The sequence below is a fragment of the Anomaloglossus baeobatrachus genome, chromosome 10 (genome assembly GCF_048569485.1).
Source record: "Anomaloglossus baeobatrachus isolate aAnoBae1 chromosome 10, aAnoBae1.hap1, whole genome shotgun sequence".
NCBI lineage: Eukaryota > Metazoa > Chordata > Amphibia > Anura > Aromobatidae > Anomaloglossus > Anomaloglossus baeobatrachus.
Window position 1 is genome coordinate 17,846,854 of NC_134362.1, and position 13,787 is coordinate 17,860,640.

Consider the following 13,787-nt stretch of genomic DNA (forward strand, 5'->3'; position numbering starts at 1 on the left):
TGTCTCCCTCTCCTCAGTGTCTCCCTCTACTCAGTGCCTCCCTCTCCTCAGTGCCTCCCTCTCCTCAGTGTCTCCCTCTCCTCAGTGTCTCCCTCTCCTCAGTGCCTCCCTCTCCTCAGTGTCTCCCTCTCCTCAGTGCCTCCCTCTCCTCAGTGTCTCCCTCTCTGTCCCTCAGTGTCTCCCTCTCCTCAGTGTCTCCCTCTCCTCAGTGTCTCCCTCTCCTCAGTGTCTCCCTCTCCTCAGTGCCTCCCTCTCCTCAGTGTCTTCCTCTCCTCAGTGTCTCCCTCTCCTCAGTACCTCCCTCTCTGTCCCTCAGTGTCTCCCTCTCCTCATTGTCTCCCTCTCCTCAGTGTCTCCCTCTCCTCAGTGTCTCCCTCTCCTCAGTACCTCCCTCTCCTCAGTGTCTCCCTCTCCTCAGTGTCTCCCTCTCCTCAGTGCCTCCCTCTCCTCAGTGTCTTCCTCTCCTCAGTGTCTCCCTCTCCTCAGTACCTCCCTCTCTGTCCCTCAGTGTCTCCCTCTCCTCAGTGTCTCCCTCTCCTCAGTGTCTCCCTCTCCTCAGTGTCTCCCTCTCTGTCCCTCAGTGTCTCCCTCTCCTCAGTGTCTTCCTCTCCTCAGTGTCTTCCTCTCCTCAGTGTCTCCCTCTCCTCAGTACCTCCCTCTCTGTCCCTCAGTGTCTCCCTCTCCTCAGTGTCTCCCTCTCCTCAGTGTCTCCCTCTCCTCAGTGCCTCCCTCTCCTCAGTGCCTCCCTCTCCTCAGTACCTCCCTCTCCTCAGTGTCTCCCTCTCCTCAGTGTCTCCCTCTCCTCAGTACCTCCCTCTCTGTCCCTCAGTGTCTCCCTCTCCTCAGTGTCTCCCTCTCCTCAGTGTCTCCCTCTCCTCAGTGTCTCCCTCTCCTCAGGGTCTTCCTCTCCTCAGTGCCTCCCTCTCCTCAGTGCCTCCCTCTCCTCAGTGCCTCCCTCTCCTCAGTACCTCCCTCTCCTCAGTGTCTCCCTCTCCTCAGTGCCTCCCTCTCCTCAGTGTCTCCCTCTCCTCAGTGTCTCCCTCTCCTCAGTGCCTCCCTCTCCTCAGTGCCTCCCTCTCCTCAGTACCTCCCTCTCCTCAGTGTCTCCCTCTCCTCAGTGTCTCCCTCTCCTCAGTACCTCCCTCTCTGTCCCTCAGTGTCTCCCTCTCCTCAGTGTCTCCCTCTCCTCAGGGTCTTCCTCTCCTCAGTGTCTCCCTCTCCTCAGTGTCTCCCTCTCCTCAGTGTCTCCCTCTCCTCAGTGCCTCCCTCTCCTCAGTACCTCCCTCTCCTCAGTGTCTCCCTCTCCTCAGTGTCTCCCTCTCCTCAGTGTCTCCCTCTCCTCAGTGTCTCCCTCTCCTCAGTGTCTCCCTCTCCTCAGTGTCTCCCTCTCCTCAGGGTCTTCCTCTCCTCAGTGCCTCCCTCTCCTCAGTGCCTCCCTCTCCTCAGTGCCTCCCTCTCCTCAGTACCTCCCTCTCCTCAGTGTCTCCCTCTCCTCAGTGCCTCCCTCTCCTCAGTGCCTCCCTCCTTCCTCTCATCTCAGTCGCGCGACCTTTGTACGTTATTTTTCTCTTGTCCGTTCTTCTGTCACCACTCATCTCCCTTCCACCAATCAGCGCTCACTACTCCCAGTGCCCTCGTCCAATCAGGGCCTAATCCTGCAGTAGTGGGCGGGGCGCCGTCGCCCGGTATTTATCAGCGCGTCCTCTCCTCAGGGCCCGCAGTCAGTGCGCAAATACCAAGATGGCGGCCGAGAGGGAGAAGAGCGCGGACCAGATGAAGCTGTGGAAGGAGAGCCGGGGTAACCAGGTATCTGGCCCACCACCGCGCTAATGACGCGTCCCTGCAGCCGCACTGTCTGTACACTCCTATATGTGCTGTGACCTGGGTGTGAGGGGCTACAGCTGGCGCTGCAGAGCTACAAATCTCCAGCGCTTGCAAAAAAACTACAAGTCCCAGCATGCTGTGCAGCCCTGTAGCAGCTGGACAGGGCTGTGAGGCCTGTGTGGTGATGGAGGGGGAGTTTGTGTCAGCTGTAGGAGACTCTTCAGTCTTCAGGACCTCTGCTTGCTGGCAGTGAATGTGACTCTAGCCTGTATATTATGGCTGTGTGTGCAGGTTGTGCCTCTTATTTTCTGGTGTGAGAATTGGGATCAGACATGTTCAATATAGATGCACCTGGGTCTTTTTTCAACCTTTGTAACTAATATGAATGTGTGCGGTGTCCTGAATACTCACAGCTGAGGGTTTGCTACAGTTACACCGGGTCGGTAAAGCTGCACGGTGACTGGTCGCACGCTGCTGATATGTCGCCATACGGGCACACTGACCATGCAACGTCTGCAAAACCTCACCCTGGTCATGAATATTGCACTGCGTAAAATTAAAAAAATTGCTCCTTATTTTTGTTCTTTCTCCCCCACCCCACTTTCTTCAGCCCCAAATAAACTGGGGGCAGTGAGGGAGCTGGGGAACGTTTGCAACTTTTCGGTCACCGTTGGTGAATCTGCAGAAAATTTCTGCGAACGCTGCCCGCGAAGGAGAACAGAGATAAAGAGATGGGTGACGCCTATAAAATAGGGGACATACTAAAAAGAATGATGAAAAGGAATAAATAAAAAGAATGAAGATAACTTATTAGGTGTACATTATGTAGATGTATAAAAGGTTTCTTGGGCAAGTTAGACATGGAATAAACTTAAAATATCTGTAGATAATATTAGAATGAACACATATCCCATATAACCAGGTGTATATTATGTTACCTGAGCATTATAGGTGTGGAATGATCATGAAATATCTGTAGATAATAGGAAAATGAACGCATATGCCATATAACCAGGTGTATATTTTACGTTACTTGAGTGTTATATGGCATGTGTGTTCATTTTCCTATTATCTACTGATATTTCTTGATCACTCCACACCTATAATGCTCAGGTAACATAATATACACCTGGTTATATGGGATATGCGTTCATTCTAATATTAATCTACAGATATTTTATGTTCATTCCATGTCGAACTTGCCCAAGAAACCTTTTATACATCTACATAATGTACACCTAATAAGTTATTATCTTCATTCTTTTTATTTATTCCTTTTCATCATTCTTTTTAGTATGTCCCATAAAATAGAAGAATAAAACGTAAAGGAAAATGCAGATATTGTAATATCTGAGATTCTGAACAGGATTTTTATTTTTTTTTCCAAATATATATTGTAGCCTCTTGGTCAGTGGTGTCCAACTTGTATGGAACAACTCCCAGGACGGCGGGCGACTGTCCGTTTATGGTTGGAGACGAAAGTCGTAGTCGTGGGTCTAAGGGTCTGCGCACTGGGAAATTTGTGTTTCTTAAGTAAAATCCTCACTCTCTGGTAGAATTCCACACGCGCGGCAAAAAAAAAACGCACCCAAAATCCACATGTGGTTTTACCGCGATTTTTGTTCCGGGTTTTTCCGCGGGTTGGACCCTGCAGTTTTTAACAATTATCAATGGCAAAACTGCAGGTACCTGCGGAAAAGAAGTGTCATGCTACTTCTTTTTGCTGCAGAAATTCTATAAGAAAAGCAAACCTGCCAAACGGCAAAGAGATGCAGCCTAAATCCTGAATATAATATTAGTAAAGCAAGGATTTAAAATATAACTTTTAATAAATATAATAAAATCATGATAGATCAAAGTGCAATGTAAAGTATAATAAAAGGAAGGATCTCACCCAGTTCTTCTCCTGAGAGATCCACACCACTGTACAATCCAAGGCGGGCGGGCACCAGACCAGTGACGTAATGTAGGGGGTGAAAAATACAATTACATTACCCCTGTCGTGCCCATGCGATAGCTTCCGCCCTTACAAGGGCAGCACCCAAGTCAGGATAACTACCCCAAAATATACACAATACCCCTCCCAACGCGTTTCCCTCTCCGTGTAACCGGAGAGTTCTTCAGGGGAGAAATGAAAAGTAGAGCCTGCAGTGGCAGGTCAATACAACACACTACTCGCTTTCTGTCAGTGTATTCACACACCACTTAGTTTTCAGTATATGTGCTAATGGCCAGTGGGACCATCGGCTTTTTGCAGTTAAAATGATTAAAACCTGACACCCCATTGTAGTCAGCGAAGTCCGTCATGGGCTGTTGGCGTTTGTCTTGGGTCTATTTATTTTTACACTTTCTATTGCAAAACCAAATAATGAACATGCATATGTGAAGCCGGCTTGTGTCGGTCGGTCAGGCTATGTGCACACTTTGGTTGCAGACAATCTGCATGTTCTGGCAGGAAAGACAACAAAATCTGCAAGGAAAAAATCCTGAACGTGTGTACAGTACTTGAGAATTCTCATAGCCTTTGCTGGCATAAGGATATCCTTGCAGATGTCTGAAAAAACGCAACGTGTGCACACAGCTGTATGATTGCAGTTTGGGTAATGGAGATACTGTGAACCCAGAGAACGTAACCAGGGCAGAGATCACTGCTGCTAATCAGCAGCCTCATATCCACCGTGTCATCTGTGCAGCGCTCTGGACTTTGGCTGCTGTCTCTGCTGCGTTATCTGGAGACTTTCTCCTAATATATAACTGCTTTCTGTGTGCCACAAAATTTCATTAAAGCCCCTTAAGGCTATTGCACACGTTCCTTTTTTTCCCAATAGCAAAACCTGCTGTATTGGCAGTAAAAAGCTGCTTCCAAAAAGTAGTCTCCTGCATTGTTTTAATTTTTATTTTTATTTTTTTTGCTGCTTTTTTGAGATTTTGCACCTATTCTCCAAAAACATAGAGATAGGGACTCTAGATTGTGAGCCCCAATGGGGACAGTGTTGCCAATGTATGTAAAGCGCTGTAGAATTAATAGCGCTATATAAATTAATCTATATATATAATTGCCTTATTCTGTCTGTCTGTCTGTCTGTCTGTCTGTCTGTCTGTCTGTCTGTCTGTCTGTCTGTCTGTCTGTCTGTCTGTCTGTCTGTCTGTCTGTCTGTCTGTCTGTCTGTCTGTCTGTCTGTCTGTCTGTCTGTCTGTCTGTCTGTCATGCTCCGAAATTGTGTCCTTACGGTGACACAAAGCTGATTGGCCGCTGGGCTCGCCATGGCCCCGCCCCCCCACAGGGATTGGCCTCTCGCCCCGGCTCTCTGCAGGCCCCGCCCCCTCACGCAATGCACGCTCGCTGTGGCCCAACTGACACGGGGCTCCGATTCCCAGGTGAGTACACACACATCAGATCACACTCACTCTCACACACACCTCACACATCACATCCACACATCACAACATGCTGGGATATCTCTTGCTTCTGCACCGGCTCCGTCAGGATCCCGGCAGCGCCACACATAACCTTGCGATGCTGGGATCTTAACGGAGGCCGTGAAAGCTGGTAACCATTATACACATCGGGTAACTAAGGTCCCTTAGTTACCCGATGTGTATCATAGTTACCAGTGTTCACCGGCTCACACTCACTCTCACACACACCTCACACACACATCACATCGCATCCACACATCAAGGTCCTGCAGCTGCAGAACATACAGACACATAACAGCACACACACACACACAAATCAGATCACACTCACACACACACATCACATCGCATCCACATACTCACAACATCCTGGGATATCGCTTGCTTCTCGGCGGCGATATTGTGCTGTGATCTTCCAGGACCTGCGGGAGGATCACATGGCCAGAAGCATGTGATATCCCCGGATGTTGTGAGTATCAGCGCGTATGTGCAATATCGTCAGTGTCTGTGTGTGTGAGTGTATGCGATCGGGTGTGTGTGAGTGGATGCGATCGGTTGTGTGTGTGAGTGGATGCGATCGGTTGTGTGGGTGAGTGGATGCGATCGGTTGTGTGGGTGAGTGGATGCGATCGGGTGTGGGTGAGTGTCGGCAGAGGAGCACGGCGTGCTGGAGGAGGCTGGGAGCAGAGAGGCTGATCTTGGGGAAGGCTGGGAGGGGGAGGCTGATGCTGAGGGAGGCTGGAAGGAGAGAGGCTGAGCAAACGTGCTCCATCCGCCATACTGCGCACTCCCCATCGTGCTGCATCCCCCATGCTGCGCACTCCCAAACATGGTCCATCCGCCATGCTGCGCACTCCCAAACGTGGTCCATCCGCCATGCTGCGCACTCCCAAACGTGGTCCATCCGCCATGCTGCGCACTCCCAAACGTGGTCCATCCGCCATGCTGCGCACTCCCAAACGTGCTCCATCCGCCATACTGCGCACTCCCAAACGTGCTCCATCCGCCATACTGCGCACTCCCCATCGTGCACCATCCGGCATGCTGCGCACTCCCAAGCGGATGGAGCATGATGGGGGGTGCGCAGCATGGCGGATGGAGCACGTTTGGGAGTGCGCAGCATGGCGGATGGAGCACGTTTGGGAGTGCGCAGCATGACGGATGGAGCACGTTTGGGAGTGCGCAGCATGACGGATGGAGCACGTTTGGGAGTGCGCAGCATGCCGGATGGTGCACGATGGGGAGTGCGCAGTATGGCGGATGGAGCACGTTTGGGAGTGCGCAGTATGGCGGATGGAGCACGTTTCGGAGTGCGCAGCATGGCGGATGGAGCACGTTTGGGAGTGCGCAGCATGGCGGATGGAGCACGTTTGGGAGTGTGCAGCATGGCGGATGGAGCACGATGGGGAGTGCGCAGCATGGCGGATGGAGCACGTTTGGGAGTGCGCAGCATGGGGGATGCAGCACGATGGGGAGTGCGCAGTATGGCGGATGGAGCACGTTTGGGAGTGCGCAGCATGGCGGATGGACCACGTTTGGGAGTGCGCAGCATGGCGGATGGAGCACGTTTGGGAGTGCGCAGCATGGGGGATGCAGCACGATGGGGGGTGCGCAGCATGGGGGATGGAGCACGATGGGAGGTGCACACCTCCCCCCAACACACACACACACACGCGCACTGCACAACACACACACACTAGGAATCACAAACAACGCCCTACACAGACACCCACACACACAGACAACGCTGCACACACAAATATACGCACATGCTGCACAACACACACATTGCTCAAAACATACCTCCCCCCAAAACACACCACACACACAAACCGCACAACACACACACACACACAACGCTACAGACACACAGCGCTCCACAAACAACGCAACACACGCAACACACATACAACACCGCTCTCACCCCCCGCGACACTCAGAACATGTACAGCGCCCTACACAAACACTTGGTAACTACACACAACAACATTTATATATAATATATATATATATATAACAAAAATCATACATGAACTACACAATACGTAAATTCTAGAATACCCGATGCGTAGAATCGGGCCACCTTCTAGTTAAATTAATAATAATATAATATTATTAATTATTTATTTCTTTCAATGGTGAAGGAAAAAAAAAAAATCACTGAAACTGACATACAGGTTAGGGGTTTTCTTGAGTGCTGGGATGATCTGCAGATCGGGCTGGTATTGGTGACGATTCCTCCAGACTGATATCCGCCCTCCGTGTCTGGTGGACTCCGGCCCCATAACCCCGTTGTTGTTGTTGTTTTGACTTTTGTGCTCCTTCACCGCGCTGCTTGTTCTTAATTGCTTTTCCCACACAGTTTATCTACTGTTATTTATGTTGCCAACATAATCTGGAGCGCAGCATGGATCACGTCATTGGGGGGGGGGGGGGGTGAGGGAGCCTAGCAGATCTCATACACAAAGTATGGCAAAGATGAAGAAGCCAGAATATTTTATGTATACTATATTATCTTTTGGTTGTGTCGGATATTGCAGTTCAGCTGCATCCTGCATTAGTTTGTACTATAATCCAGAGTAGCATTTTCAGTCCAGGAGATCGGTTATGGAAACAGTCAGCAAGCCTGCTGCCGAAGAATATGCTGTGAAATTAGTGGCTAGAAAACTACGATAACTGTCAGATGAAGACAAATTTAACCAACAACGCTTCCTCCTGACCATCCCCATACACATGCACCTACTGCTTTACTGACCATGCATGGGTTCTCAATAGAAAGAGGAGCAATAAGTAAATACCAGGTCATTCTCCCAGGCAAATAATAAATATATAATATATAATTTTTTTTATTTTTTTTTTTTCCTTCTTGGAGAACAGATGGACCATGCATGTTAAAATAGAACATGCTCAACCCTCTCCATTCTCCTTCTCCCCTGGCCCCACGTCCCCTTTCTTCCCTGACAGTAGACATCAGGTTATAGGAGTCGCAAGGACGATCGTGGTTTAGTGCAAATTAATCTACAGGCCCGTGGTCACATCATTAGTCAGTGGTTGCCAGACCAGAGTTCTGCGTACCTCCTACCCCCAGCCCATGATTTGATTACTAGACCCAGGTAATGGGAAGAGGTGCTTGGGATGCTGCAAGTGTACAGACAGTGGCAGGTCTCTAGTCTGGTGACCACTGTACAGATGTGGTGGCTGCTGGACCAGGGTCATTTGTATATTTTTGCCTAATGCTACCTCATACACATTACATGGGCAGCCGCTCCTGATATTGCTGGGTTCAGCCAATACTGAACATTCGTCTGGCTTGTAGAATTAGAAATGTTGCTCTGAGGTCCTGTTGTACAGTGGTACTTTATTGTGCGGCGCGGCTCCCCCCCCCCCCCCCCTCCCCGGGGACGCTCTTGGTTGCGGCTCCCCCCCCCCCCCCCCCCCCCCCCCCCCGGGCACGCTCTTGGTTGCGGCTCCGCACCCCCCGGCACCTTATTTGCACCTACTACTCCCAGAGCGCACATTCACTCTTTTTAGTTAGGTCGTGTTATGCGTGGGTTTTGCAGTTTGTGCATGAGATTTCTAACATTGTTGCGTGTTGTGGTGCTTTGTTTTTTTGTTTTTTTTTTACTGTAAAATGCAGCGGATTTTCTGCCAGAGACTGCGTGGTGTAAAATTATGATCATTTTTACGAGTTTTAATATTTGTTTTCTTTTATTGTATATGTCTACATTTGTGTTTGATAGACCATGATGTAATGCTATACAATGTGTCTTATTTTGTTTTTGTTATAACTTTTATTTACAAAATTTGAAAACCAAGAACAAAAAATGATTGATAAAATGTGCTGCACGGTCTCTACATGGGAACATGGGAGGCAGAAACAGCAGAACAGAAATTTAAGTTGGGGAAGATTCTGCGGCCGATAGAGGCGCAGGCGACCGTCACCCTAGATGTAGAGACCGGTGCGGGGTAATTTTGTGCTGGGGTAATTCTGTGCTGGGCGATCGCAGCACCGCGTCGGCCCTTCCAGCCCGTCAGCTGACTGTGTGCAGCTCGTCTCATGACTAAACCTCACGGCTGCAGAACGGAGCCCGAGGGTGTGTGCAGTTTATGTAATGTGCAAGAATTGGCTCGTGTGCAGCGATTCTCACACTTGTGCCATGTATTTGCTGTAAGCAGAGACTGGATTGTCATAGTGATTTAGCTGAAACTTCATATGCACTGACTCTTCGTAGTAAAGAGATGACCCAGCCCCCTCCCATTACAATCCCCTGTAAAATGCATACGTGTAGCCGAGAGGTCTGTAGATTGGCTTGACATATGTGATGAGCATAAAACATGGATCCTCTGCATTGAATAGGTCTTAAGGCACTTCGTATCTTAAAGGGGTTGTCAGATATCTGGGGGGAAACTGGTGCAAGATGCTCCAGAAGTCCCCAGCAATGGCCGATCACTGATTGGGGCTCAGCACTAAGCGGCGATGCTATTAGTATGTCTTGTGATTGGCTGCAGGGGTCCCATGGTAGCACCTTGTCCAAGGGACCCTGAAGCTTCTGAATTAAATCGCCAGGGGGTTGAAGAGGTAAGTCAAAACTGGGCTCATAAATCGGGATTTTCCGTAATCTCCCGGAGCTGAGAAGTGCCAAAGAACTCCTGAATCCCTCACATACAGTCCATCATTTGCCGCCATGTAATGCTTCACTTCTCCTCTGGGGGTGCTGCAGGGAAATTACAGATAAGATACAATGTGTGTTTTTGTGTCGGCAGCTGCCCTCCAGCCGTCCATTATGTAAACTGGCTGTTGTAATCTGCTCAGCAGTAAATAGAAACCTTTGTAACACTCGGTCACAAGCTCTCAGGCCTTGACTGTGGTGAAATCGTTTTGGATCAACAATTTGACCCGACGTTCGTAATATCCCATGATCTGAGCCATCTCCAGCTTATGCAATGCCTGAACGTACTGCTCGGGTGTCATCCCTGGATTTAGGTCATGCACAGATTTTATCTTGCAGCCCATCTTAAAGACTCCACATCTGCAAATACCCCCCCCCCACCGTAGACATTTGTGTGATGTGCATGTGGGGTCTCGCCCGTCGGGAGAGGTCTACGTGACTGCTCCAATACAGCCTCTGTCCACCCGCAGAGAATCTAACGCCATTATTTCTGCTCCATCAGAAACCGGATGTCCTGACGACAGGTGGGGGGAATCCGATATGTGATAAGCTGAATCTTCTGACTGTTGGTCCCCGCGGGCCGCTGCTGGTCCAGGATGTGGTGTTCACCGATGAGATGGCGCACTTTGACCGAGAGAGGATCCCTGAAAGAGTGGTGCACGCCAAAGGAGCCGGTAAGAGCGCGTGTATCAAAGACATATATATTGAAACCCGGGACTCTGGATATGTGTGTGTGCCTCATACATGCCGAAGATTACATATGTGGTGACATGATGTTGTTGTCAATACTCCATTTTTCCAGGGGCTTTTGGCTACTTCGAGGTGACTCACGACATCTCAAAATATTCCAAGGCCAAAGTATTTGAGCATATAGGGAAGAGGACCCCGATCGCCATACGCTTCTCCACTGTTGGTGAGTTTTATGATTTTTGTTTTTTTTGTCTTGTCTGTATCTTGGGAAATTTTTTTCATTGGTCATCACCATGATTATTTTTGTTTCTTGAAAGCTGGAGAATCTGGCTCATCCGACACCGTACGTGACCCCCGTGGGTTCGCTGTAAAGTTCTACACGGAGGATGGAAACTGGGATCTGACTGGAAATAACACCCCAATTTTTTTCATCCGTGACGCCATGTTGGTGAGTTGTTTTTTTTTTTTTTTTTTTTTTTTTTTTTTTTTTTTTTTTCCCCCAAGCAAGGGATCCCTTTCCATAATGTCTAAAGCTCAAAGGTTGTGAGGCTGTAATATGGACTGTCTCGGGGTCCTTCGCCGATATTGCACAATTAAGTGTGGGAGATGGGTGAACAATCCAAAGATCCTTTTATTCCAAACAATCCAGAAGGTCCATAATAATCCACCACACAGAGGGTAAAATAGTCCAGTAATGGCATAAACGTCCCGGGGATGAGTCACAATCCTCCAGCAGTCCTTCTGCAGGGAAGTCGGGGTTTCTCAGTCTCTCTGGGGTGCAGGCCGCAGCCTCAGCTTCTCCCTCAGAGGATCAATCCTTCTCTCTTGTCCTTCCCAGCCTGAATAATCTCCCAGGTAAGCAAAGAAGTTGGGTGGAATCCAGCCTCCCCCAGATTTAGGGACACAAACACTAGAGGGTGATTAACCTGCAGACAATACAACGTACACACAAGGCAACACTCCCAGCATCTGGACATGCACAATCACATGGCCCATCCCCGTAACCTTCCCCCTGTGAGCCTTGTACTGCCAGATGGGCTCTACTGGGGGTCTGTAGGACGGTGATGCCAGTCAGCCTCTCGTGCTGCAGTCTCCTACTGACTTCCAGGGTAGACGTAGCAGCACAGTACTTGTTAGAAGACATGCCCTTTAAATCTTCAGACTGAACGCCTCAATGTTTGCTGTTCATAGATTATCTGGAATAAGCCCGAGCCTCTGCGTTGCCCTAAAGACTCAGAGCCCACCAAAAACACTTAATAATGGACAATGGCATAAAATGTGATCCAAAAAATGAGTTACACATTTGTAGGGAGGGCTGGATTCTGGTGCCAGAGTCCTCACACTGTATATTTACATGACCTCCTGATCAGGGGTCATTAACCCCTCCTGCTATTCCTCCACTGGTCAAAGTCCTCTTCTTTTTCGCTGTTCTCATCAGTCCGTCCTTTTATGGCCACAATTCTCAAAAATGCTGGTGTAAATCCTGAGAATATAAATGTATACGCTCACGGTTTTCCTCCATTGCTTGCCAAATCCATACATTATTCATGGCTCTTCCTCTTCTGAGATGTTGCATTATTTGCCGCAGAGCCGACAACTTCTCCTGGATTTGCTGACAAGTGGTGCCAGACATCTATGGCTATTGCTTATCACCCAGGTCTTGTAGAAATGGCTATAGGGACAGGGGTATTTTTGGAGAACCAGCAGAGGCTTTTATATGCCTAGGTGTGCATGTCTGTAATCCTATTTTATTTACTTTTTAGTTCCCATCATTCATCCACTCTCAGAAAAGAAACCCCCAGACTCACATGAAGGACCCGGACATGGTCTGGGATTTCTGGGCGCTCCGTCCTGAATCTCTCCACCAGGTAAGGGATCATCATTACTAACCCTCTTAGGACTAGGTGTGTTGATATAGACGTGTGTTTTGATAATGGTCCCCCTACAGTACTATATTTTATTTATTTTTTATTTTTTATTTCAAAAGTTGGTTTTCTGGAAAATGTGTTGCAGTCTGACATCCTTCAGATGTCTGTTTTCATCAGCCAGACTGTTCGAGTACTCATAACAAGAAGTTGGATGCATGGCAGTGCCCGCTCATCACTAGTTACGAGTACTGAGCACCCAAGCATGGTAGTGCCCGCTCATCACTAGTTACCAGTACCGAGCACCCGAGCATGGTAGTGCCCGCTCATCACTAGTTACCAGTACTGAGCATGGTAGTGCCCGCTCATCACTAGTTACCAGTACTGAGCATGGTAGTGCCCGCTCATCACTAGTTACCAGTACTGAGCACCCGAACATGGTAGTGCCCGCTCATCACTAGTTACCAGTACTGAGCACCAGAGCATGGTAGTGCTCGCTCATCACTAGTTACGAGTACAGAGCACCTGAGCATGGTAGTGCCCGCTCATCGCTAGTTACCAGTACTGAGCACCCGAGCATGGTAGTGCCTGCTCATCACTAGTTACCAGTAATAAGCACCCGAGCATAGTAGTGCCCGCTCATCACTGGTACCCACCAATAGCTGATCACTGGTCTCCACTGATACTCGCTGTAATTGTGGCTCAGCACTGAGTGCTGATGTCATTAGTATGTCTTTTGACTGCTCAGGTCAGTGATTGGCTGCAGTGGTCCCGTGATGGCTGCTGGTCTGAGACCTCTGGAGCATCTGAATTGGGTAATCAGTGGGTTGAAAAGGTAAATCAAGACTGTTGGCTCACAAATCAGGATTTTCAAGAGTCTCCCGAAGCAGAGAGGCGCTCCTGAATCCCTCACATTAGTCCATCTGGCACCATGTAATACTTCACTTCCCCTGTGGGGGTGCTGCAGGGAAATTACAGCTACAGTGCAATGTTTGTATTGGCTGCCGCCCTCCAGCCGTCCGTTAATGTAAGACAGCTGTTGTAATCTGCTCGGCAGTAAATAGAAGCCTCTGTAACACTCGGTCACAAGCTCTCAGGCCTTGACTGTGGTGAAATCGATGAGGATCAGCAGTTTGACCTGACGACTGTAATATCCCGTGATTGGAGCATCTCCAGTTTATGCAATGCCTGGACGTACCGGACAGGTGTTATCTCCGCATTTAAGTCGTCATGGACAGATCTTATTTTACAGTCCATTGCAGGTATTCAGCAATGTCAGAATAGGAGCGACAGGTGCAGTGTATGGCGGTGGGAATTA

At 49.1% G+C, this 13,787-nt stretch overlaps 1 protein-coding gene across 1 annotated transcript in view; it reads left to right on the forward strand.

Moving 5' to 3' along the window:
* Positions 1-1,698: 1,698 nt before the first annotated feature.
* Positions 1,699-13,787, forward strand: part of LOC142255180 (catalase) — a 35,861-nt gene continuing 23,772 nt past the window's right edge. Inside the window, exons 1-5 of the mRNA XM_075326662.1 lie at positions 1,699-1,806; positions 10,417-10,588; positions 10,717-10,827; positions 10,922-11,052; positions 12,368-12,472. Coding sequence (XP_075182777.1) covers positions 1,741-1,806; positions 10,417-10,588; positions 10,717-10,827; positions 10,922-11,052; positions 12,368-12,472 — 585 coding nt within the window. The 5' untranslated portion in view covers positions 1,699-1,740. The remainder of the gene's footprint in view (positions 1,807-10,416; positions 10,589-10,716; positions 10,828-10,921; positions 11,053-12,367; positions 12,473-13,787) is intronic.